The sequence below is a fragment of the Mustela putorius genome, unplaced genomic scaffold, assembly GCF_011764305.1.
Source record: "Mustela putorius furo isolate JIRA1106 unplaced genomic scaffold, ASM1176430v1.1 tig00003845_pilon_pilon_pilon, whole genome shotgun sequence".
Lineage (NCBI taxonomy): Eukaryota > Metazoa > Chordata > Mammalia > Carnivora > Mustelidae > Mustela > Mustela putorius.
The window spans coordinates 15,116,708-15,142,926 of NW_025421998.1; the positions used below are offsets into that span (position 1 = coordinate 15,116,708).

The window sequence follows — 26,219 nt, forward strand, 5'->3', positions numbered from 1 at the left end:
ATTGAAAAACAAACAAACAAACAAACAAAACCCTCAGATTCATAGATACAGAGAAGAGATTGATGTCTGCTGAAGGGAGGAACTTGGAGGCCTGGGAGGGTGGGGGGATGGAGCCGCAGGATGGGGGAGGGGTTGCTTCTCTTCTGTCCCCTCCCCCTCCCTCAGGAGCCCTTTGTGACCAGACAATAGCTCTGTGATGTGGTCGTGGGGCTTGTGTCTGCACCTCCACACCCAGGCTCAGTTGCCTGAGGGCAGCAGTGCGATTGGTCACTCTCAGGGCTCAGTTGCCCGAGGGCAACAGTGCGAGCAGACACTAATGTCTGATGAGGAAAGAGATGGGGAATTATCTTTTCCCTCAGGAATTCTTTATTGATAATTGGCTGAGCTCCAGCCCCACTATCTGGGCAGTTAATGCCATCTTTGCCTTGGTATGTGGGCTGGGGCTCTTTGCCTTCTTTCTTTCCTACTTCCAGCCTGATCCATCCTCACCACAAGGCAACAAACAAAAGAAGAGCAGGAAGGTAAGGAACCCTCAGCCCAGACCCAGCAAAGTGTGATTCTATCTTCTTTTCTATTATTCTTTCCACTTTTCTGAGTCACTGGAGAGACTCCTGAAATGGGAAAGAATAGAACAGGTATTCTCAGGAGAGAGTAGACCACCATCCATCCAGGACAAGCCAGACTCGGCAGGGGTTAGAGGGACATGAGGATTTCTCCCCGAAGATCTCAGGCCAGAGTCCAGGTGTGGTGGAGGGGTCCAGGACAGCGTCCCAAACACAGTGACTGATGGCCGAGGACCAGAGGCTAAAAGCTGCCTCTCTAGCGGAGGTCAGGCCCCTGAGCACCAGGTAACCAGCCGCCATCCCAGGACAGGTATTTCAGGTGAATGTTCCCCCTTCAAGGCTGATTGAGGGCAGTACTGAGCCCAAGAGGTCCCAAGCAGCAGCTAGAGTGGGGCTCTGGCCTTGGAAAGTGGGGTCCTATGTGAAAAAGTCCAGCTGTGCCACCAGGTCTGGTATTGTGTGTGTTTCTTGAGCAGAGGAACAGTGGCAAACTTCTTACATAGACTATCCTTCTGTACATTCTTCAAAGAAGGAAAACTGGAAATATTTGTATCCATTTTGAAAAGGAAATGAGTAAAACTAAAGAAAATCACAGTCCACCCCCCTTAGTTAAATGTAGGAAGTCACACTACTCATGAGCAATGAGCACCTGCTGCTGGGGCGGGGGTCCCAGCCTCCCTGTATTCTCTTATCTCAGTACCGAGCAGAGCCATGGAGAAGGGGCAACAGAAGCCAGAAAAGCCAGACTCTGAAAGGTGAGCATCCACCACTCCCCTGCATGCCCCAGTTACACTGTTCCCCCGATCTGAGACCCAGCCCCACCATCTCCAGGACACCAGGGCCAGAGCCCCAGGAAACAGAGCCCTGGGTGGTGGGTTGGGGGCTCCTGGGAGGGAGATCACAACCCAGAGGCTTCCCAGATTTTGCCCCAGAACAAAGCCCTGAGGGGCTGGAAATGGGTGTTGCCCGGCAGGGGCCCCAGGGCCTGGACTGGGGGAAGGACCTCCTGCTTCCACTGTGGACAAACTGTTCAACTCAGCTCAGATTCCTCTGTGAAGCCATGCAGTCCTTCCTCCCCCAGCAAGGTCATGAGTGAGAAAACAATTTGGAAAAGACAGAAATCCCCAAAATGAACCCTGTAATCACTGTGTGGGCATGTGGCCTTGGACAGTGCTGTTTGGGACTTCCAAGTCCAACCCCCCAAATGTCTCCCCTAAAGGGACATGGTATCCAGTCTCCTGTAAGACCCCTGGGCCCCCACCTTCCCCTGTAACCCAGTCTCCTGTTTCCAGCTTGCAGAAATTGCCTGCACGATCTGGAAGAGGTCCACAGTTTAGTCTCCCTTCTGCAAAGGTAAAGAATCTGTCCCCTTCTCCCCAGGGTGGGCCTCCCTGAGTCTATGGTCTGACCCCCAGGGCTGCAGGGAATGGCCTCTGGGGCTGTTTGGGGAGGCTGGGAGGAGCCATGGGACAGATTGTGACCAAAGCCCCAGGCTGAGAAACAGCGGAAGCATTGTGATGTGGGTGTGGGGCATGGGGGGCCCTGGGGTCCCCTCCCAGCCCCAGGCTGCTGCAGGGACAGCTCACACCTCCTGTCTCCCACAGCCACCTGGAAAGGCTCTCTGACCAGGCGGGCTTTCACCAGTCCTTACGGCAAGCAGCCCCTGGGCAGGTGCACCAAGCTGGAGCCAATCAGCCATGCAGGGAGCCTGTGGAAGACTCTGCTCCTGCCATGGACTCATCACCTGCTCGTGCTCCGATGACAGGGCCCCCTCGGCCTCTGGCCTCCACCCTGCCAGTGAGACCTCAAGAAGAGCAAACTAACTTAAAAAAAATCCTACCAGACACAGTGAGAAAGAACTTTCTTCCAGGTAATTCCTACTGGGCCTCTCTCATTCCAGCCATCTCAGGTCTTGGCCATGCCAGCTACCCCATTTTATCCTTTTCCTGGTGGTGGGAAAGTACCAAGTCCTTGTTTTTGCCTAGCACATTACAGCACAAGTGCCAGCAAGAACACGTGTCCTGCCACCCATCAGATGCCTCGTTCTGGGGTGGCCTTACCAACAGGCAGATAGAGACTCATAACACTTCGTTTGTCAATCCGGATGTCCAGAAGCTCCTTGAACTACTAATCAGCAAAAGGGTAGAACTGAAGTGTTGGAAGGAGAAAAAAAAGGTTGGGTCAGTTTTCAAACAGTGGTGCCCAGACAACCACGTGAGCTTCTGGGGGACTCTGTGGAAGCTGCTGGGTGCTGAGAAAAACCCCACCACCCCGCCAACCTTCTGGAACATGAAAAACAAAGCAGAGCCACTGGCCCAATCTCAGTCATTCTCATCTCCCAAGGTCTTGGAAGACCACTTGCAATGGAAACACAACCAGCTCTTCTGGGGTCTCCCCTCTCTACACAGTGAGTCACTGGTGGCCACTGCCTTGTTCTCTACTCACTCTTCTCCACTACAGTCTCCCTCTGTTTTATTCAATGGGACCTCTAATTGCTTGCCAGTTTTAAAACAGGATCAAATATCTTCACAGTTTTCCCATGCCCCACCATTGCTCCACCGTGGGAACCAAACCCAACCCTCAACGCTAACCTTGCCCCAGCCCCAGGTCCCCCTTGCACCCTCTGTCCCAATAAGACCACATTCTCTCCCATCCCAGAGGAGGACCAGTGGGGTATCTTGTGCTACATCCCAGAAAAAGATACAATTCTTCATCCCAACTAAAATGCAACATCTGGAGTGGCCCTTGTTGCCAAAGCAACAAGGAATAGGGAAGACTTCACCCACTATGGAGAAAAGATCTCCAAAATTCTTTAGCCAAGTCCCTCCCAAGCTTCTGGAGGACCACCAGGCCTCCCGGGCCGACAGATCAAGTTCCACCTTTCAAGGGGACTTTGTCATCTTTAATATCCAGAAGCCACAGCTTCAGAAGAAGCTCAGCAGGGATAAACAGCAAAACAGCTTGCCCCACAAGGTTCAGCTGTCTCTGGAACTGAGGTGGCCTCAGGATGAATCCCTGGGGGTGAGTCAGGCACAGAGAGAGCAGCGGCTCTCAAGGCCCTTTGTGTTTAAAGGCAAAAGCAGCCAAGCTACATTGAGGACCAGGTCCAGATACCACAGGAAGTATCAAGCAAGATTCCAACTAGAGAAGAACTTTGGTAAGGGTCTATGACAATGTCTGAAGAGGATGCCAACAGGTCTCTCCAGGATCTCAGCTAGGTACCCAGTGAAGGTTCTGGGAACCAACTCTGAGAAGGAGTTTGGAAAACCCTTGATGAGGACCTTGGAGGGTGATCCAGAAAAATACTTAGCCAAGAGCCCAGATAAGAATTATCTAGAAAAAACTCTAAATGTTCATTTGCACAGGAAGTTGGGACAGATCAGTAAAGGTCTGATCCCTGTGACTGTGCGTCGATCCTGGTTTATGACCAGCCATGATTTTCCCAAGTCCCAACCCCCCATGGCTATCAGAAATCGAGCACCCTTGAAGGATGGGAAGCCCTGCATAAACACCTCTCATGAGCTGTCCTTCCTTTGTCCTAACACTCAGCAGAAGCTGGAAACACACATCATAAGTTTTCGAGTGAGGCGTAAGTGGGACCTACCTCTCCAAACTGTTGAGCCCATAGATCTCAAACTACATGAAGCCCAACACTTGCCCTTTCCCCAGTCATCCTTTCCATGCTCATCCACCTTTGTACCTGGGGCCCCCTCAAAAGCCAAATTTTATAAGTTCTTGGGGAAACCACCTCAGCCCCATCCAGGAGAGAAGGGTATAACTGAAAAGTCTGATTCCACTTCAAGGAGTCCCCTGCCTGTTCCCTCACCCATATGTGAGCAAATCCAGCAGGCCCTGGGAGGGACTTCACCTGGTGATGGCCATCAGTCCTCAGAGACGTCTTTATCAAAACAGGAGGGCAGATCACTTTCTCAAGCCTCCATTCTCAGCCTCCCAAACAGAACCCTGCACAACAAGACTGTTATGGGGGCCAGGGAAGACAATCTGGAGCCAAGTCCAAGTTTAGCAATGGCCAGGAATGAACTAAGAGAGGAGAGTGGGGGTCAGGCCTCACCAGACATGGTAGCAACACTGAAGATGAAGCTCAGGTCCCAAACTCCAAGGTCCGAAGGGGCCACAGAGGTGATGGAGGCCAAGAAGGCCCCTGCTTGGAAAGTTGTCTTAAGTCCCAGTGGGCTGGCCAACAAACCAGCCATTTATGTGGATCTGAGGAGATCAGGATATCCAGATGCTAGGAAAAGCCCCTCACCAACTACAGTGTTGGTTGCTCAAGATCCAGAGGAGGTAAGCCTTAAAACAAAGGTTAGTAAGATTGAGCTCCAAGAGAAGATAGAGTCAGAGAACCAGCCTGAAGGCCATACCACTGGTGTACTTCCTCAAGATTCTCCCAGTGACATCCTCCTTCCAGACTTTACCACTTGTGTGCTTGTTGAAGACAGGGGCACCAATGTGCTGCCAGACTCTCACACTAATGCTGTCCTTGCTGCAGACAGCTTGACCACTCAAGAGTCACCCTCCTGTTCCCAAATGGAATGTACCAGTGGAGAGACACCAGCTTCCCCAGTGTCATATAACCTTAGCTCAAGTGGATCGAGCAGTGAGAGGCAGCAAGAGCCCTGTGGACCAAAGGTTGAGGACCCAAGTGACAGCCAGAGCAACAGTGAGACCACTGATGAGGGGAAGGACCAGAAGAGACCCAAACCAGAAGAGAACGAAGACAGGTGTGCAGAACCGTTGGCAATCAGGGCTTCCCAAGCTAGCGAGACAGGCCACCCTCCCCAGGTCAGAGGATCAGGAGAGAGCCTTGGGAGCAAATACCTCCGGCTCATGCCACCAGAAAAGGGACATGTTTTTCCGGAAAGCCACTTTAGACAAAGGATGAAAAATTTTCTGCAGTGCCTTAATCCCAATAAAAAAAGCAAAGGACTGGAAGGCCCCCTTCAAAAAGGCAAGCCTGCATTGGCTCCTGCCCAGAGCTGGGTGCCAGTCCAAAGCAGATTGGTTATGGACAACAGGGCTGCCGAAACTCAGATGGTCGCGACAGCTGTGGGACAAATCCTGGTGGAAAAATTGGGACTCCACCAAGGAATTCGGGCCTCAGAGATATATCAGCACAAGGAGTTGCAGGCCCCAGTACATAGGCATTCTTGCCCCCACAGGACTTTTGCCTCCACAGACCAGAGGAGAGTGATGGGAAGGATAGCCTCCAATCAGCAAGGTACCCCCAAGGGTCATAGCTGCCCTAGCAAGAGCCAGCTGACCAGAGACAGGAATGGCAAATGGCAAAGCCTCCCCAGGGACCTGAGGCCCCCAGGGAGACCCGGCCAGCACCAGCTGTTGGTGACAGGTGTCTCAGGTCGAATTCACCCTTATTCTACATGCAGTCTTCAAAAATATGTCTCAACCTATCAGGCAGAGAACGCTTCACACATCTTTCCTGGTCAGAAAGATTTCCTTCAAGAAAAAATCAAGTATATGCAAAGAAAGCCCATTTTTTCTCAGATTAGCACATCCTCTGTGTGCTAATGACTTCTCTGTGCCACAATTTTTATTGATTCCCAAAAATATGTTTGGTTTTTTTTTTCCTCATGAGTGGTGCTTGACTTTTTGTGTGCCCTGCTTGGCGGTGGGTGGGGAGGTGGCTGGGGGATGAAAGTTTTCTCTACCTGAGGGCCTGCTTTGGCTTCCAGAAGGAATGGGGCCTTGGAGGGTCAGTGTGACCTTGGGGTCCACCCCCGAACCTTTCCTCACACACTTTCCATGTCCATGACAAGGTGAACAAGACCCAGAGTGGGACCTTGCTCTGCCCATCCTCTCCTGCTTTTCCTCCACCTGAAATTTGTGTGGCTGTAGGGAGGGTCTGCTGAGGCAGAAATCCTGCTCAGGCTCCAGGAATATGGAGTCCTAAGTCAGAGTGGGGCCCATAGTTGGGAGATGCAGGCTGGCCCTGAGGGCAGAGGTGAGAAATCCTGCCCCCACCCCCATTTCCTGTGGGCAGAAGAGGACGGCCACCCTTTCTCTTTCCAGAGAATCCCATCTTAGCTCCATGCAGTCCCTCTTAACACTTGAAGCAGCAAGGGGTGAGCTCGCTCCTGGCACTGAGGGTGTGTGGGGTGCCACAGAGACCCCCAGGCACCAGCCTGCCCAGCCCCAGGCCACTGAAAGGGCCTGCTCACAAGCACCACCTTCCCCTTCTGGGGGATGGAAGGGGTGTGGCTGTGGGCAGGGGGACCCTGTGCTTAGGGTGGGAGGCCAGGAAGGAGGCCAAGTGACAGGGTACCCCATGCCTGGTGTGACTGAGGACCCTTGGTGTCCCACTGTCACCTACAGGCCCAGAGGGGAGAAGTTAGAGGCCCTGGGACTATCCCCACAGTATTTCCACCTCACTCCAGCTGCCAAGTCCAGGGGTAGAGTGGTGGAGGGGTTGGGGTTGGGGTTGTACAGAAGCCACCTGAGCTCCCACATGGAAGGCCAGGTTCCCAGAGGCAGCAAGGCCTTCAGGCAGAGAAGTTAACCTCTGCACAATTTGATAAGCTTGTAGGACTGAGGGCCCTGGGACAGACCTGTGGTCTGTGACCTTTACATACACGTGTGGCCCAAGGATGGCTCCCAGGGGACTGGTGGGTTCTCGGAGGCCAAGGGATTGGCCTGGCTCCTGGTCATGGTTACCCTGGATCCCAGAAGGGCAGGAGGACAAGATGGAGGACAAGATGGGGCTTGTCCCACCCCCGGCCGGAAGGGACATGTCCAGGAAGAGCCCCCCCCACCCCGGCATGCCCTGCTCCCAGCCCAACATTGTCCTCCAGGGCCCCTTACACATCACTAACATGCTAGAAAGTCCCATGGAAGCAGGCATGGCCCTGTCCTCATGTTGTCAGGATACCCCATGTGGGAATGTATCTCAGGTGGGGGACAAAGTGGGTGCAGTCCTGCTCTGCCACAGCTTCTCCCAGGAGCCAGGTCCTGCCTCTCAGTCCTCATGGTGGGCCAGCAGTGACAGTGTAATCAGGACCCGGGGGAGCTGGTACAAGGACAGACAGTGCCCCAGGCCCTTGAAAGCTCAGGAGAGGGTGGCCCAGATAAGAGTCCTGAACCTGGCTGCTAGGTCCTCCCAGTAGCATCAGTTCTGGGAGTTGAGGAGTCGGACATGCACCCCATGCTCCTGTTGTTAGAAGTGCCATGGACAGGAGGCTGGTGGAAAAGCCAGAAATAGGAAGGAGCAAGTCCCTTTGCCCTTCTCCTGCCAGATGGCACAAGAAGGCCAGAAAGGGAAAGCCCTATGCCAAGAGACCTTGTGCAGAGATCTCTGACAGAGATCCACACCAAGACCTCCCACAGAGACTCATACAGAGACCCATCCTGAGACCTCCCACAGAGACCCACACAAAGCCCACACAGATCATACACAGACCTTTGACAGGGGCCAACATCAAGAGCCCTCATGAACACCATGTCCAGGGATGATCTTCAAAGGCCTCCCACACATACTTTATGAAGGAACTCTCACAGTGGACAATACCAAGAGACTTCACAGAGATCTGTGACAGAGATCCACATAGACTTCTCTCAGACACACCTCAGAAACCAATCTGAATACCCACACACAACTCTGCAGAGCTCACACAGAGGCCTCCCAGTGCCCTGCAGACACCAAAGAGATACCTTGAACAGAGGCCTCACCTCCATCCTTAGGAGCCCAAGTAGCCACCCAGTGACAGGCCCTGCATGGATCTGAAGCCACTTAGCAAACTGGCAGTGTAGCTGTGCTCCTCAGAGAAAAGGCCTGTGTATTTTTTAATTATAAAAAAGACTTAGATTCCCCCACGTAAACCTGAAAAATGCTTTCCTTCACAGATTTTCATTAGCTTGAGCTCCCACGCACAGTTTAAAGAATCAGAAACTGAAAACAAAACTTTGCCATCGTCTAATGAGGGAAGAACTCTTATTTGTCCAGTTTTAGCTACAGTTTAGTGAAATGGCCTCAGGGGTCACGTTCTTTATTTTGTTAGGGACAAGTCCCTCCACCCAAAGTGACTTCTTCACGTTGGAAACGCTGTAGGGAGGCCTACAGCCATTGGAATGTGGGATGGAGTGAACCAGCAGAGAGGCCACTGACTCAGCTGTCCAGACAGCATGCTCTTTGGCCCAGAGCAGCTTGTGGTAGGTTTGTGAGGCTTGCTTTATTTTTAAATCAAAGAACTCACAGTGTCAAACACATGAAGCTGTTTTAGAAATGAGACAGTTTGGCAATATTTCTGTTATTGCCTTTGTTTATATTTACTGTTAACATAAATTTACATTTTTCTTTTTGTTCCTTTTAAAATATGATAGTATCCTTAGATGATACCACGTATACGTCCAGAATATGAAAAAAATCAAGAGCTAATGTTCAGCTATGGTAGCTTAAACTTCTGGAGTATTCAGAAAGTTTCATATTTTACAAAATCTTAAGGCACATTCAGTTTCTACGACTTGGGAAGTCAGGCTCTGCTTTATATCAGCTAAAAAAGGGCACACTGCTTAAATAATTTTGAAATCTTAGAAAATATTCCATTTAGTTGCTGCTTGAAGTATATATTACCTCAATTAAATTACTTGGAAATTGGCATTTTAACATCTGTTAAATTTAAAAAGTATACATTTAACCAGTATTTCATTATAATAACAAAGATCTCACCATCTACCTAATATTTTCCAAACTGGGCACTTACTTGAGACTGCATATTTCTCATTGGTCTTAAGAGTCCTGTTGCCCTGACTTGATAAGATCTAGATAACAGATCTCAAGTGTATGCCTAAATCTCTCAGGTCACCCATTGAGGTGATGGTGCCACAGTCTTTTCTCTCAGAAGAGAGGAAGAGCTGGTGTCAGTTCTGTGGGTATATATACATTTTTTAATTAAGAAAAAGCATAGGCAGTAAAATATTTTATGGGCTCACAGTTATTAATGTTATTAACATTTTGAAATTTGCTCCCTTGATACTTTCTCATGTTACTGAATCACAGGAACTATGAAAGTGGCCCTGGATAGACTATGATGTCCAATCAGTAGTATTTAATAACCAAGACAGCTCATCATTTCCTTATAGATGCCTGCATCCATGATATCCCACAATCATAAAAAAGATACTTTCTTTTTTAAGTGTAAGCTACTTCTAAACCATGGTTTTAGAATAAAATTAAATTCTTGTAAGAAGTATAAAATAAATTCTAACAAAATAGGAATTTTTGAAGCACTACCGTCTTTTGAAGGAAAACCTCACTGCCTCATCTCATCCTGATAACAAGAAATGAAATGCTCTCAGCAATTTATGTGTGTGTTAGTTGGTTCTGTGGATCAGATGAATTAGTATTCTTTTTTTTTTTTAAAGATTTTTGGGACAGACTATTTTTATAGAAGCGATAAATAGGACATGTGTCTTGTTAGTGTCAGTAGCCATTCTTATCCCACTTGGAATAAGGGCAAGTGAGGAACCGACACAAACATTTTCTGGGAAGTGATTCCATTGCCTTGAACCTTTCTCAGTAGAAGAAAAGGTGGGAGGTCTCAGGTAGGAAGCTGAGACACTTTTGCCTCACAAATAAGTACACAATTCATAGGCTATTAAAACTGGGAGGGCTACTGCAGGTTGTTGGCTGGAAGGATTTGCAGAGAGCAGATGAAGGACAGGCACATTTAAGGTCTCTTGGCCATAGCTGGGTCACCATTTACAAAATGTGCCCATAATATAAGTAGGAAACAGAACTTGACCAAAGCCTGCTGTGTGTCCTATCTTCCCTCAGTTTACACAGGGAAGACACTGCCCTCCACCACCACCTCCCCCGAGAACCCTCCCTCATTGTCAGACACTTACTGCAGACTTCAGATGAAGAAGTAGGTAAAGAAAGGAAGAAGAGGAGATAAAAGGGGAGACAAAGAACCATTACTAACACACACACACACACACACACACACACAGTGGTGTTGGTCTCTGCTTTATCCCAGCCACCTAGTTAACAAATGGGGATTCCATGGTATGGAGAATGTCCCCAAGCCACATGGGTACTCAGTTTCCACATCTGACTTTAATCCAATTCTTCCTCTGCTACATGACTTGAGCAGTGTGAAAGGATCCCTTTCCTAAGTCAGACAGATGATATACCTACAGGAAATTATTTCCACCACCACCAGATAATGGTACATATCACTATTTCAGAGAGAAAAAAAGGAAGAAAAAGTCATCTTGTCATTTAGATAATGAAAATTTCAGAGAATAGAAACCTCTCTGGATCACAGTCTGGTTTTCGTTTGTTTGTTTCTTAAATATTATATTTGACAGTGAGAGATCATGAGAGAGGGAACACAAGCAGGGGAGCTGGAGAGGGAGAAGCAGGCTTCCTGCCCAGCAGGGAGCCCGATGTGGGGCTTGGTTGTGGGATCCAGCCAGAGCTGAAGGCAGACACTTGACGACTGACCCACCCAGGCACCCCAATGACAGTTTGTAATATTTCTTTAAAAAGAAAAGAATGACAAATGGGAATTTAATTCTATTAACTTTCATGAAAATAAGTACAACGGAGTGTGTTCCACCTTTCCCTCTGGGTGGACTCCTTTGTGAGAAGTGTACCTTTCTCCACATCTTGAATCTGCCTGAAATTCCAAGTAGTCCTCACAGATTTTGAGGATTGGAGGAGATACCATTCCTGCTTTGCTCATCTGAGAGGCTTGGGGAGTCCATGAAAAGTGATACGGTTAGGGCTGATTTAATGTTAAAACCTGTTTAACTATTAAGGCCTGCTTAGCTAGAGCGACTCCATATTGCCTAGGTTGCTATATTGTTGTTTACATCCACGGACTTCATTCCAGGAATAAACATCTCATTAGTTCCTGGTATTGATTCCAGTTATTGATTCCAGGAGTAAATGCCTTAACAATAGAAGCCACATACCTTGAAGTCTGCGGTTATGCTCTATAAAACCAGACTGTGAGATCGGGACGGGGTCACTCTCTTCAGAGGAGGCCCTGGTTGGTCAGTCTGACTTCTAGTGCTTGGCATAAAATAAAGCTTTGCATAACTTTCACTTTGTCTTAGTCTCATTCCTTTGATAATGGACCCCAACAGAGACCTTTTTGTGGAGGGGCTCACCAGGGGATTGGACAGGACAGTACACAGGGGTGCAGAAGGAACACATTAGAACGTCCATTTGGAAACTTTTTCATCTCATTTTTTTTTTAACAATCCCTATATTTATATAAGTTTTGCCATGGATATAAATTATAGACTTACAATGCATGTAGTTAACTTACAAATAAACACACACACATAAAAGGCTACATACTCTGAAAGATTTTTATGGGCTCAAAGAATGATAGAAATGTAGAGACCACTGACATGAACAAGATTCCCAGTCTTTTCTAAGAAGCTGATCCAGAATCCAAAACAACCATGGGTTCTGGGCTCCATCAGCCAAACCATGTATATGGCCGGTCCAGAAAGAATGAGGACCGTGGAACTCCAGAAGAGCTGTTTCTCCAAACTTGGCAACCTTGATCATCCTCTCATAGGCAGGGCATAGGTGACACAGAGGTGAGTGAACCATTCTGCCCCAACTCACCTGCAAACACAGCACTGCTGTGCACAAATAGGACCCCAAGCCTGTGGTGAGTGTTGTGTTGAGGGGAAAGGAAAGGGAGCCCAGATTCAGTTAGAGTGCAGTGAAGGAACCTCATGCCCTTCCTGGACCATCAGACCTATGCAAGATGTGGGGAGGGTGCAGAAGCTGTGGGGACCCTGGACAGCATTTAGCAGAGATCACACACACCATACTCAGGAGAATGGCTTATTGTTAAGAATGCAATGGTTTGCATTTCCATTACATTTTTTGCAAGTATCCTATTGCTTTCAAGGTAAAATTTTGAAGGTAGTAGTTTTATTTCCCAACGTAAAAAAAATGGAAAATCCACTGGGAGATGTTATTTGCTTTGGATCATGTGAATAGTTCTGGGGACAGAGAAGAATGGATTCCTGCAGTCAAGCATAAGGACACAGTGATTTGACTAGGAAGCAAGGGGGATAAATACATTGGACCAAATTAAACAGATTGGCTATTCCTCAGGCACACAACCACTGATGGTGCTCACAAGCTGGCTTATTAAGACAGACCTCTAGCTAACAAGCCAAGCAGCTGCTATGAGTGCACTTAAGCACAGACAGCCCAGAAAACACTCCAAGGTAAGGACTGCAAGTGAAGATGCAGCGAGGTCAGCCAATGACCCAGTTCTGGTTAAGGCAGCATCTGCGCGGGTCAGCTCTCCCTGTAGAGGATGATGTGAGAAGCACAAGTGGAGAAAGAGAAGTATTTCAACTTCGATGCCAGAATCAATCACCTGAATGTATCACTAGATGTAGAAAACGGACGGAACTGAGAGTCTAACCCGTTCGTCCACGACGCGCTATGTTACCTGCTTGTCTTCTGCAGAAAGGACGTCATTATTTCTCAGACTCTCTGATCCCCACCACACTGGGAGAGTTCGATATACTTGTCAAGGTGAAGCCAGACATCAGGGGACAGACCCACAGGAAGTATGAATGTCGTGCAACTCCCCGAGAGACAGGCACCAAACGAGACATCTCAGGGCATGAAATGATAAGATACGATATATGATGGATGTATTGACAAACAAAGGGACAGTGAAAAATACTATAAATTATAGATGTGAAAAAAAAAAAAACGACCTCTGCCATCTCGGAGAAGTACTCTACTTTTAACTTCATTCTGCTGCTCTCAAGGGCTATCATGTTTGTGTTCTTTTTATTGGGGTGACATTTTTGTCTGTACTCAACATATGGATAATTTATCAGTGAACAAGTTCTTATTAAAACCCTTTGTAGGGGTGCCTGGGTGGCTCAGTCATTAAGCATCTGCCTTCAGCTCAGGTCATGATCTCAGGGTGCTGGGATGGAGCCCCGCTATAGGCTCTCTGCTCATCCAGGAGCCTACTTCCTCCTCGCTCTCTGCCTGCCTCTCCGCCTGCTTGTGATATCTCTCTCTGTCAAATAAATAAATAAAATATATATTTTTTTAATTTACAGATTTTATTTATTTCCTGTTACTATAGGCTTTATGTGTACAAAGAAATTCCGGGGTTCAGCATTTATAATTACTCTTTTTTTTAAATTGTTTTAGGGAATTTCTTTTTTTTTAAATTTTTTACTTTTTATAAACATATATTTTTATCCCCAGGTGTACAGGTCTGTGAATCGCCAGGTTTACACACTTCACAGCACTCACCGAAGCACATACCCTCCCCAATGTCCATAACACCACCCCCCTTCTCCCAACCCCCCTCCCCCCAGCAACCCTCAGTTTGTTTTGTGAGATTAAGAGTCACTTATGGTTTGTCTCCCTCCCAATCCCATCTTGTTTCATTGATAATTACTCTTTTTTTTTTAATTACTCTTAATATATAATTAATTTTTTAAAAGATTTTATTTATTTATCAGAGAGAGAGAAGGGGAGAGAGCGAGCACAGGCAGACAGAATGTCAGGCAGAGGCAGAGGGAGAAGCAGGCTCCCTGCTTAGCAAGGAGCCGGACTCGGGACTCGATCCCAAGACGCTGGGATCACGACCTGAGCCGAAGGCAGCTGCTTAACCAACTGAGCCACCCAGGCATCCCTATAATTAATTTTTTAAAAAACCCTTTGTATTCAAATTATAAGCAAACTTTATATAATAAATGTCTTTTTATTATATAAATGTCATTTATTTTATAATTTATACATTTGTATACATCTTATATATTTTTGTAATAAATGTTGTTATATAATAAATGTTTTTTGAATGTCCTCTTTGTTTTATATCATTCCACTCTGATACCAGTCCACTAGTTTTCTAGGGAATAACAGTGGGATGGTGAAAAGTCAGAGGTTGAAATCGTAAGCAAAGGGAATCAGAGGGCCCAGACTGAGACAGTGCTTAAGAGAGAGTGCAAGAACTGAAAAATCATCTTGGTGGTTTTAACATTTATGAATTTTTACTATGTCAAAATAAATATAAAATTTCGGAGTGGAAGAGTTAAGCCAATCTTAGAGAATACACCCAAGTCAGTGATGCACTTACCCATTAATCTCTTTCTCCCCATACATTGAACAAGTTTGGCTAGAAGACCTGTACATTTCACTGATTTCTAGAATTCAAGAATTATGTCTCCCAATAGAAGGTAAAAGCTTACCCGTGTTCCCTTTACTGATGGGACGGTGGTGGGGTGATCTAGCCCTGCTAATATCCAGAAGTAGCCCTGATTCACACCAGAGCCATGTTACTCTCTTCTTGGACATAAATGCCAAGGGGTATCATGGAATACCAATGCTAGACAAAGTTACTCTAAGATCATGATAAAGGGGAACAAAATGAAGGTAACTCATAATTGTTTTCTAAGTATAGAAACAAAGATCACCCCCAAAATACCAGGCACACCATTCTCTTTGTTAATATGAGTGACATCTACCTCTTTACTGGTAATGGTTTCTTCCGACTATAATCTTCCCTCCTATAGATAAGACTTATTGATATCAAAGAATTGCTTCTGCCTTCAGCATCCAATTAAATGTGATTAGATTCCGCATCCAATCTAAATCCAACCTGAAGTAACCCCCCACTTTTCGTCCTTCCCTCAAATTATCCAACCAAAACCCAATCCAACAGCAGATTTTTTATAAAACCTCCTCTCCAGATACCTCCTGGTTCCCCATGGTATATGTCCTCCCTTGTTGCAATGAATAATAAGCCCACTTGTTCTGGATAAAACTTGTTCACAGGAGTGTTCCTGGTGGTCTCTTGCTAGAGGATGTGGACTTCGGAAGGATCTCAGGGCAACCAGCTGACTCTCCCTCCCCAAGGAGAACTCCCCCCATTCTTCAGCCATTCCTCCAAACACCACTCACTCCACAGCACTTCCCTCCTCCCCCAGCTGAGTTAGGTCCTACATGCTGCATTTTCCAGACGCCCTGCACTCCCTTCTGTGACAGCCACTGCCTACCATGGCAGGCTTCTCACAAGTGCATTGAAAGCTCCTTGCAGGCCCAGGGAGGAATGTCTGACCACATTGCCTGTACTTAGTCTGGGGCCTGTTGAGACGGATCAGTAAAAGTTGGCTTATTCATGGACACATGTCATAGAGCTTTCCAATCTACCTGAAGATTGAATCACAATAGTGTAAGCACATCTTTAAAATGATTCACAGACCTGTACCCCTAGGGATAAAAATATATGTTTATAAAAAATAAAAAAAATAAAAATAAATAAATAAAATAAAATAAAAATAAAAATAAAATAAAATAGCCATAAAAAAAAAAGGTTTCCAAGTAGCCAATATGTTTTGATAAGAATCTGTAAGATAAAATAGCATTAACAATTGAAATTTAATGATGCAAAGAAAATTCCAAATTATTGAATCTAAGTCTTTTAGTTTATATTTCAAATACAAATATCCTGGTCGTTTTTGAAATTAATCACAAAACTTGAGTGTTTAAAGAAGACAGTTTAAAAAGCAATTTTACCTTAAGGTAGTATTTCTATGATGACAAAAAAAATCATTTAAAAAGCTATTACCAAAGAATATATTTAAGATAATTTAAATATGCAACTTGCAACAGCTACATATATTGCAAATCTACTATTCTAAAAACAAGAAATAATTATCTCTTGTTTACTTTAACATTTGATGTGCTGAAAAGTCCAGAGAACCATTGGTTTATTAATAAATTCATATAAAAAAGGGTAGTGAACAATCACACTGCATACATTTTCCCTCTTTGAAAATTATTTTGAATTATTGAAAGTGTTTAAAGACATTATTTGAAAAGTATGGGAGAGAGAGGAAAATATGCCTGCATGCTTATTGCCTAACAATTTAAATTACAAATAAACAGAGGTACCAACTTTCAGTTATTAGATGAGTAAATTTTAGAGATTTGATGCACACAGTGGTGATTATAGTTAATAATAATGTATTATATATTGAAATTTGCTAGGAGAGTAGATCTCAAGTGTTCTCACCACAAGAAAAGGGCAAAGACATAAGGTGATGGGTATATTAATTAGCTTAACGGTGGTATGATTTCCTGGTTTCACTTGTGAGATGATTGTGAAATCATTTCACAATATGTTGGTAAGTGAAAACATCACATTGTACAACCTTAATCCATACAATCTTTATTTGTCCATCATACCTCAATAAAGCTAGAAGAAAAAATGCACAGATGTATACACACACATGTATATCTGTATATGTTACACAGTGTATATACGTGTGTGTTTTAGCATCCTTAAATTTGTATTACCTATTCCAGTTTTTGCTGGAAAATACTGTTTTCATTATTCTACATAATATAACACACTAGGGTTAATAAGCAGATATGATGCCCAAGTAACTATTTCTTTCTCCAGGGATTTCTGCCAGGTCGACCTGAACTTGAGTTTGGAGAATCGCCTCCCTGCTCCACACCAACCACTGCCAGCATCCCCAGCTCATTCCCAATCCTCTGGTTCTCCAAAACTTTTACGAGTATAAAGAGTATACTCAAGAGTATAAAGTTTTCTTGGGAAAACACTGGATAGCTCTACTATTGACCTCCTGTGCATTTATAATGAAGGATCAATCTGTGTAATTTGTCTATAAACTTGGAAGGGCAAAATGAATGCTTTTCCTTTTTACTCAGAATAACTAAAGGTATGAATGAATATACTATTAAAGGTAAAATTTCATTAAAAGATGTTCACAAAAAAGAACTAAGAGTTCATTGTGTGTCCCTACATCTAAGAGGTTTTCTCCTAGGATTTGTTTTGATCGTTTTATAATGTTATGTTTTATAGCTAAGTTTGTGATCCATTTTGAGTTAATTAGTGTGAAGGGTCTGAAGTTTAGGTTGAGATTTTTTGAGCCTCTGGATATCCATTTTCTCCAGTATTATTTTTGTAAAAGACTGGCTTTCCTCTTTCAGAAAAAAAAAAAATTGTTGGAGACCATAGTGTGTGAAGAAAAAAAAAAAGTAAAACTGAAAGTGGAGATTTTTATTGCCTTTATAAAAAATGCTTTAAAAGATTGCCATTTCTAAACAAATAACAATTTATAGATAGAGTTACATTAAGCAATAAATAATTTTGGAATTGAATCATGTTCAAAGTTAACCTGGCATGTTTGAGGAGAAGACCTCATTAATCATATCCATTGCTATGAGATCATAACAACTTTGTGGGTATATTGGTGAATCTGAGACACAACTTGATCTCACGTGGCCCTGCTGTCATCCTGGGCCCTCACTCAGGATCGTAAGCCCACCCCCATTTTTTCTGTTGTGTCTTCCTCTATCTTCAAGCCAACAATGATATGTCGAATCCCCCTGTGCCTCAAATCTCTCTAACCTTTTCTTCTTTTACCAGACAAAGCCTGTGTAAAGAGCTCACCTGATTGGGTCTGGCCCACCTGTATAATCTCTATGTCTTTAAGGTCAAGTGACTCAGAGTTTTAATTACATCTGCAAAAATTTCTTCACAGTAGTACCTAGATTAGTGTTTGATTGAATAATAAGAGGACCTGAATCTTGAAGGGCTGTTTTTAAAATTATTCCTACAATGGGGCACCTGGGTGGCTCAGTCAGTTAAGCGTCCAACTCTTGACTTTGGCACAGGTCAAGATCTTAGGGCTGTAGGATTGAACCTATTTAAGATTCTCTCTCTACCTCTCTCTTTTCCCTCCCCTTCCTCTCTAAAATAATAATAATAGAATTATTCCAACCATGGCTTACATCCATACTATTCTCCATACTGGCTGCATTAATTTACAGTCCCACCAACAATGCATTAGTATTCCCTTTTCTCCACATCCTCACCAACAATTGTTACTTCTGTTTTTGATGGTAGCCATTCTAACAGGTGTGAGGAGATATCTCACTGTCATTTTGATTTGCATTTTCCTAATGGTTACTGCTTGTATGCATCTTTTTTTTTTTTTTTTTTTTTGGCATCTGCTGGCCATCTATATGCATCTAGAGGACTGTTGCAAGTTTGTTTGTATCTGCATGTACCTGTTAGCTATTCTCTTCCAATTCTATCTAGAACTCACTCAAGCAGGCTACCCCACTACCAAAATACCTGCCTTAGAAATCATTCCTCCTCTCTCTCTGCCTGCTTCTCTGTGATCTCTGTCTGTCAAATAAATAAATAAATAAAATCTTTTTTAAAAAATGGGGCACCTGGGTGGCTTAAAGTGCATTAAAGCTTCTGCCTTCAGCTCAGGACATGATCCCAGCGTCCTGGGATCGAGTCCCGCATTGGGCTCTCTGCTCAGCAGGGAGCCTGCTTCCTCCTCTCTCTCTGCCTGGTTCTCTGTGATCTCTGTCAAATGAATAAATAAAATCTTTTAAAAAAATAAAATAAAAGAAATCACTGACCACTTCCTACATCCAAAGTTTAATTGAAAATCTTTATCTTAACAAACACTAGAGCAACAATTGACATTGATGGAAACTAAAACCTCCTCATTGGAATGATGTCTTCATTTGCCTTCTAGGCACTCTATCCTCTGGTAACTCTCCTACCTCAGGAGCCACTGTATCTATGTCTTCTTTGTTAATTTATCCCTATTTTCTCATTCTGCTTTTCTCTAGCTCCTTGGAGTTAATATTGTCTCAAGACTTTAGATGCCATTGGTATGCTGGTTACTCACGGGTTTCTATTTCCAGCCTGGACCTATTCCCCTGAACTCCTTCTCATATGTCTAACTCCATATGGGTTGGCTCACACCAAGTGTCTAGAAGTCATCTGACCTTTCCTTGTCTCTTATCCTTGGTCTTTGAATCTTTTCCCACCTCCAGTCTTTCTTCTCCCAGCAAATGGCAACTCCATTCCCCTAGTAGCTTAAGCAAAAATTCTTGGTGTCATCCTTAATTTCCAACTCACATCCCATATCTCTCATATCAACCAATCCCACTGGCCCTATTTCAGAATTTTAACTGGTGTCTAGCAATGTCTAAATCCCTCTCCTGCTCTTACCCAAAACTTATCACCTTTTCCTGTTTTTTGTTTGTTTGTTTGTTTCCCAACTTAGATGACCTCTGCTGCTTATACCTTGTGCTTCTACAGTTTATTCTTAAAAACCAGAAGGAGTGAGACTTCTAAAACAAGACAGACAGTGCCACCCCTCTGCTCAAAACACCAGAAGAACTTCCCGATTCATGCAGTCAAGTCTAAAGTGTTTACCATGGTTAACCAGGCTCTCCACTCTTACCAGCAATCCCCCTTCCTTGATCTCTACCTTCTCTGTGTTGTCTAGTTTGTCTCTGAGCTCTTCTTTAAACCTGTCACAGCTTTTCACCTTATTTACTTTGGCTCTGTCCTCACATGCTTCTCCTAGACATTTACATGGCCCTGCCCTCACTTTCAGCTCCTCTGCTAAAAAGGCACCATGATAGTAAAAACTTCTCTGATCACCCTCTTTTTTTTTTTAAGACACTGGTCCCCACTTCCCCATTTTGCAATCTTTGCCCCCCCTTTTGTTTCATTTTATTTAAAAAATTATTTTTAGAACTTTAGAAAGATCATGAACTCATCTCCTTTCACAAACACGACAAACCTATGGCTGCATATGCAATAATTCCCTCCTCTGAAAGAATCCTGAAAACTGTAAGGACCTATCTAGCCAGAGCAACTCCATCTCGGTTAAATAGCCATTTTGTTGTTTGTGCAGTAAACTTAAATTGATCCTGCCCCCCAGAGAAACTTACTTAAAGGCAAGTCCAGAAACAGTAAAATGTAGTCAGCTAAGGGGGAACCCTCTTACATTGTTGGTGGGAATGCAAGTTGGTGCAGCCACTTTGGAGAACACTGTGGATGTTCCTCAAGAAATTAAAAATAGAGCTTCCCTATAACCCTGCAATTGCACTACTGGGATTTACCCCAAAGATACAGATGGAGTGAAAAGAAGGGCCATCTGTACCCCAATGTTTATAGCAGCAATGACCACAGTCACCAAACTGGAAAGAACCAAGATGCCCTTCAACGGACAAATGGATAAGGAAGATGTGGTCCATGTACAATATGGAATAGGTGGTGGGTATTGGAAAGGGCATGGATTGCATGGAGCACTGGGTGTGGCACAAAAAGAATGAATACTGTTATGCTGAAAATAAATTTAAAAAATTAAAAAAATAATAATAAAATAAAATCTTAAAAAAAAAAAAAAGGATGAATACCCAACTTTTGTAGCAACATGGATGGGACTGGAAGAGATTATGCTGAGTGAAATAAGTCAAGCAGAGAGAGCCAATTATCATATGGTTTCACTTATTTGTGGAGCATAACAAATTACACAGAGGACATGGGGAGATGGAGAGGAGAAGGGAGCTGAGGGAAATTGGAGGGGAAGATGAACCATGAGAGACTATGGACTCTGAAAAACAACCTGAGGGTTTTGAAGGGGCACGGGGTGGGAGGTTGGGGGAGCCAGGTTGTGGGAATTATGGAGGCCGTGCATTGCATGGAGCACTGGATGTGGTGCAAAAATAATGAATATTATTATGCTGAAAATAAAAAATAAATTTTAAAAAAAACAGGACACTTAAAAAAAAAAGTTTTGGTTCTGATTTTTGTTTCTAAACTACAGTGAAAACTTCTTCAATCCAATTTCACATTAAGAAACAAGAAATTATAAGAAATATATAAGAAATTGTTCAATGTCTCCAATAAAATAATGTTTGAACATTGAGGTGGGAAAAGCAAGGGAGAGAGGAAAGAGGATGACAGGGAATAGATATTAATATGTCTTCTTTATTTTTATTTTTTTTTTTAAAGATTTTATTTATTTATTTGACAGAGAGAGATCACAAGTAGGTAGAGAGGCAGGCAGAGAGAGAGAGAGAGGAGGAAGCAGGCTCCCTGCTGAGCAGAGAGCCCGACGCGGGACTCGATCCCAGGACCCTGAGATCATGACCTGAGCTGAAGGCAGTGGCTTAACCCACTGAGCCACCCAGGCGCCCAATATGTCTTCTTTAAAAAAAAAAAAAAACATCTAAACATGCTGGTATGTTAAGCAAAACTCAAAGTTAGAAATGCATAAAAATTCACACACATGCCATTCTGCAGCAGAGGCTGAGAACATGATAAACATGGTAGCAATCACAATACCAAGAAAATGAGAGTCTGGTTATCAAGAGCTGATGGAACTTCTGGAATCACAGAGCTCCTGACCCATTAGCAGCTGAACCGAAGTGGAGAATCAGCATCAAATAGCAGTTTCCTGGAACCATAATAACTAAAATAATAATTATATAACTGTGAATTTAGGCACCACAAGAGAGAACCATTTGCTTGAGTTTATTAAGAAATTAAAATTCCAGTATAACTCCAGAATAAAAGCCACTCCCTTAGGACTGACAATGGGAATAGAGCTGTACTTTATATAATTTACCTTTTAGCACATTATTAGAAATGTAGTGAAAATATCAGAGGAATTTATCAAATTTTTTCATCCCTCCCAAATAATTATTAATTATAAGTGACAGCATCAATATTTTAAAGAGAACTAAAGGAGAAAACACTAGATGAAATATGTGCCTTAATTTAAATAATCAGAGAAATATTAAGGATGAAAAACATTTCTAACCATTGGAGGAACACAGCAAGTCCCATCATACTGATCAATAATCAGACTATTTAATGAGGGTGGACACATTATAATAGGAACATTCATGAACAGCTGTAGCTTTAGAGGAACAAGAACAGAAGATGAGAATTCTGAAACATGGTCTCAGAACTTAATGGGATGAAGATTTGCTGAAAATATGAGACCTGGAGCAGGTGCAATGACATATGGAAGTGAGATCTAACTTGCTAGAAAAATTAGTTGGAGAGGTCAAGAAGACTAGCACTGGTGTTCAAAGAGGCATATGTAATGAATCCAGACTCTTCTACTCTGCCTGGAGCCCTCTCCAGGGAGCTAGCTTAGCCACAGCTGTAGAAGGAGACTCTATAAGGAACACCTGTGGAAGCAGGACGTTTCACTCAATGACTGAAATGTGTGAGACCAGAGGAGGGGCATTTAGGATGGACTTTAGGGATATCTAGTCTAACTCCCCAATTCCATGGGTGAGTTTACCAAGGCTTGGGAAAGATAGAAATAAGGCAGTTGATAAGTAGCTGGGCTGTGCTATTAATCCAGCTTTTCAAGTTTAGTGATAAGATGCTAAATTTCTTTAGGATAGCCACCTTCCAGTCTGAGAGATTTGAATTTCAAACCCAGGATTGTTTGCTCTCAGGGGATAGGTTTCCAGATGCCTAGTTTCCTGGAGACCTATATTCCTAATAAATGGACTAATATATAATTAGGCATTCAGACAGTCCTCATTTATTTGGCATATATCCTCATATCCCCTTTTAATGTTTCTAGGTCCCATTTTATAATCCTAATCCAGGACAAATTTTAAAAACACACATATATATTCAGGAAGCTTCTTTCAGAAGTTTCATAAATGTCTAGGGTCTTCATTATAAAACTATATCCCACAAATTGCACAGCTTCAGAAGTCAATGGCATTTCCTTTCTCAATCTCTCTTTGTTAAGTCATGCCCTTAGGTACAATTGTATCACCAAACCCAGAACTATAAAAAGTAAATTTATAATTTTTTCACACTGAAACCTATCTATAATTACCTTTTTTTTTCTTTTGCCATGATGATACTCTCCAAAAATGTGAAGTTGCTTGAGCTGATTGTTTCCAGAAGGCACTGTTTCTTCTCCTAAATATGAATGCCAAGAACAGGTAAATTGCTCTCCTTAAGGGCCTTTATAATTTTATAATAATTTCACACTCTGCAATAATCAGTAATGGCAGAGAAAAGTTATTTCAGTTACCCTGCAATGTGCTACTAGAGTGACATATGGATTCCTGATTGACTAGGGTATGAGCACAATGTAATTTTCTGATTAATCAAAATGTCTAGGTTTTTTAAAGTCATATTTCCCAGCTAGTCAATAGAATAGGTCATAGCACTTTAAGTTTAATGAAAAACTTAAAAATTAGAAATATCCAATTAGAAAATTAGAATACCCAATTCATGGAAACCAGTAATGTTAAATAAGTAATTACACTTCGCTGTTAAGATCAGTCCTCATGGGAGTGAAGACTTTGGTGCTAGAAGCCCCAAGCATCCATCTCTCCAGATGGACAATTGTACTAGCAGAAACCATCTGAAGAAAACACTTTGGAACTCTGTAGTTTCTTTGATAGCTTGAAATGTCCAGGGGATAACTTGCTTGGGAAATTTTGGTTAACTTGATTTATTTAAGGCATGAAGATAGTGGCAGCTACCCAGCCCCATATCAGGCAGTTGTAAAAAATATGACCCATGTTTCTGAGGACCTTATGGAACCAGGGTTGCCAATGATAATCTTGTCATCCAAATATTAAGGACTTAGATTCTCATTAGGAGTTATTGTTCTGATTGATGAGATAGGGACAGGGAGGCTGGCCACCAATACTCCAATTTCCACAGCTTAAGTGACTTCCGGGAGATTTAAGTCACATCTGTTGTTTTTTATATGAAAACAACTGTGTATAAGGGAGAATTTAGAAGGCCACACACTAAGCCAAGGAAAGATGCAGCTCAGAAAAAACACCTCAGCACAGAGGTACCTTATAACATACAAAAAGCACCAAACCTTGGTTAAAGGGGGGAATCTTATTTCCAGTTTCCACATGATAAGATTCAAAATTCCAATTTTCAATAAAAAAATAGCAAGGCATACAAAGAAACAGGAAAGTATAGCTGATTCAGAGAAGCAAAGCAGAGAGCCTGCTTTCTCCTCTTTCTCTGCCTGCCTCCCTGCCTTGTTGTGATCTCTCTCTTTGTCAAAAAAATAAATAATATCTTTAAGAAAAGAAAGAACCAAAAAAGTCTAAAGCTGAAATGAAAAATACATCAAAGAGATCCAAAACAGATTTGTGCATGCAGAAGAAAGAGTTGGCAGGCTTAAAGAATTGAAATTATCAAGTCTGATGAACAGAAAGAAAGAAAGAATGAAAAAAAAAGTTGAACAGAGTCTAAAGGACCTCTAAAACACTATCTAGTGGACCAACATAGGCATTGTGGGAATGCAATCAGGATAAGAGGGATAGAAAGAAGTAGAGTGTTGCCTGGGTTGATTAAGTGTCTGCCTTCAGCTTGGGTCCTGCTCTTGAGGTCCTGGGATCAAGCCCCTTACTGGGCTCCCTGTTTAGCAGGAAGTTTGCTTCTCTCTCTTCCTCTGCCTTCCCCCCATGCTTGCACTCTTTCTCTCTTTTTCTCTATTTTTATCACTCAAATAAATAATTAAATAAATATATTTAAAAGGGGGGGACAGAAAATAATTTGAAGAAATATTGTCAAAAGACCTCCCAATTTTAAAGGATTGAAATTATAATAAGTTAATCTACACATTCAAGAAGTTCCACAAACTCTAAATTGAATAAAATATAGATACTCGCCCAACAACACATTGTAAACAAAATGTTGAAAGATAAAGCCAAAGAAATGATCTTAAAAGCTACAAGGAAGAAGTGGCTCATCACACACAAAAGATCCCCAACAAGATTATCAGTTAATTTCTCATTTGTGGAGCATAAGAAATAACATGGAGGACATGGGGAGATGGAGAGGAGAAGGGAGTTGAGGAAAACTGGAGGGGGAGATAAACCATGAGAGACTATGGGCTCTGAAAGACAATCTAAGGATTTTGAAGGGGTGGGTAATGGGAGGTTGGGGGAGCCTAGTGGTGGGTATTAAAGAGGGCATGTATTGCATGGAGCACTGGGTGTGGTCCATAAACAATGAATTCTGCTACACTGAAAAGAAATTAAATAAATAAATAAGCACTACCATAAAAAAAAAAAAAAGAAAGAAATCTTGGAGGCCAGAATTAGGTGGTTTGTTTTACCCAATATGCTTAAAGGAAGAAAAAACAACGACAAACATAACTGTCAACAGACAACTTTATATCAGCAAAATTGTCTTTCAAAAATTATGAAGAAATGGCACTCTCAGATTTTAAAATGCTAAGAGAGTTCATTACCACTACACCTTCCCTGCAAGACATGCTAAAAATAGCCCCTCAAGTTGAAAAGAAAGGAAAATAGTAACTGGGAGCCATATAAAGAAAAACGTTAAAGGTAAGACATGGGCATTGGAAAATCAATTATTATTATAATGTTGGATTATAATATAAGCCAACTTTCTATTTTCTTCAGCGTAAAAAAGACAAATGTACGTAAAATAATCACTGACTTATATTATGCAGTACACAATGTATATAGATGTAATCTATGAAAATAGTAACAGAAAGCGAGGGTGGAGCTGTATAGGGGAGGAGTTTTGTATGCTATGGAAGGAAGTTTGTATCAATTCAAATTATATTATTAAAACCTTTAGGATATTAAATCTAACACTCCTAGTAACTACCAATAAATTATATATACAGTATACATATAAGGAATTGAGAAGAGAATCAAAGTATTTCAACACACACACACACACAATTAACTAAAAAGAAGACAGTAATGGAGAAAAATGAAGAATAAAAAGACTACAAGCATGTGGCAAACATTTGTTTGTCAGAAAATGGCAG

At 42.9% G+C, this 26,219-nt stretch overlaps 1 protein-coding gene across 1 annotated transcript; it reads left to right on the forward strand.

Annotated features, from left to right (window-relative positions):
- Nucleotides 1-242: 242 nt before the first annotated feature.
- Nucleotides 243-6,139, forward strand: LOC101691077 (spermatogenesis-associated protein 31E1-like). The gene is made up of 5 exons (XM_045089515.1): nucleotides 243-521; nucleotides 1,261-1,318; nucleotides 1,856-1,916; nucleotides 2,168-3,706; nucleotides 3,740-6,139. Exons 1-5 carry the CDS (start codon nucleotides 324-326, stop codon nucleotides 6,105-6,107), a joined length of 4,224 nt encoding a protein of 1,407 aa, XP_044945450.1. The 5' UTR covers nucleotides 243-323; the 3' UTR covers nucleotides 6,108-6,139.
- The last annotated feature ends 20,080 nt before the right edge of the window (nucleotides 6,140-26,219 follow it).

Coding starts and splice junctions, on each gene's coding strand:
- LOC101691077 (XM_045089515.1), top strand. CDS start 324: ATGAGGAAAGAGATGGGGAATTATCTTTTCCCTCAGGAATTCTTTATT. Junction 522..1,260: donor AACAAAAGAAGAGCAGGAAG/GTAAGGAACCCT, acceptor CTCTTATCTCAG/TACCGAGCAGAGCCATGGAG. Junction 1,917..2,167: donor TTAGTCTCCCTTCTGCAAAG/GTAAAGAATCTG, acceptor TGTCTCCCACAG/CCACCTGGAAAGGCTCTCTG.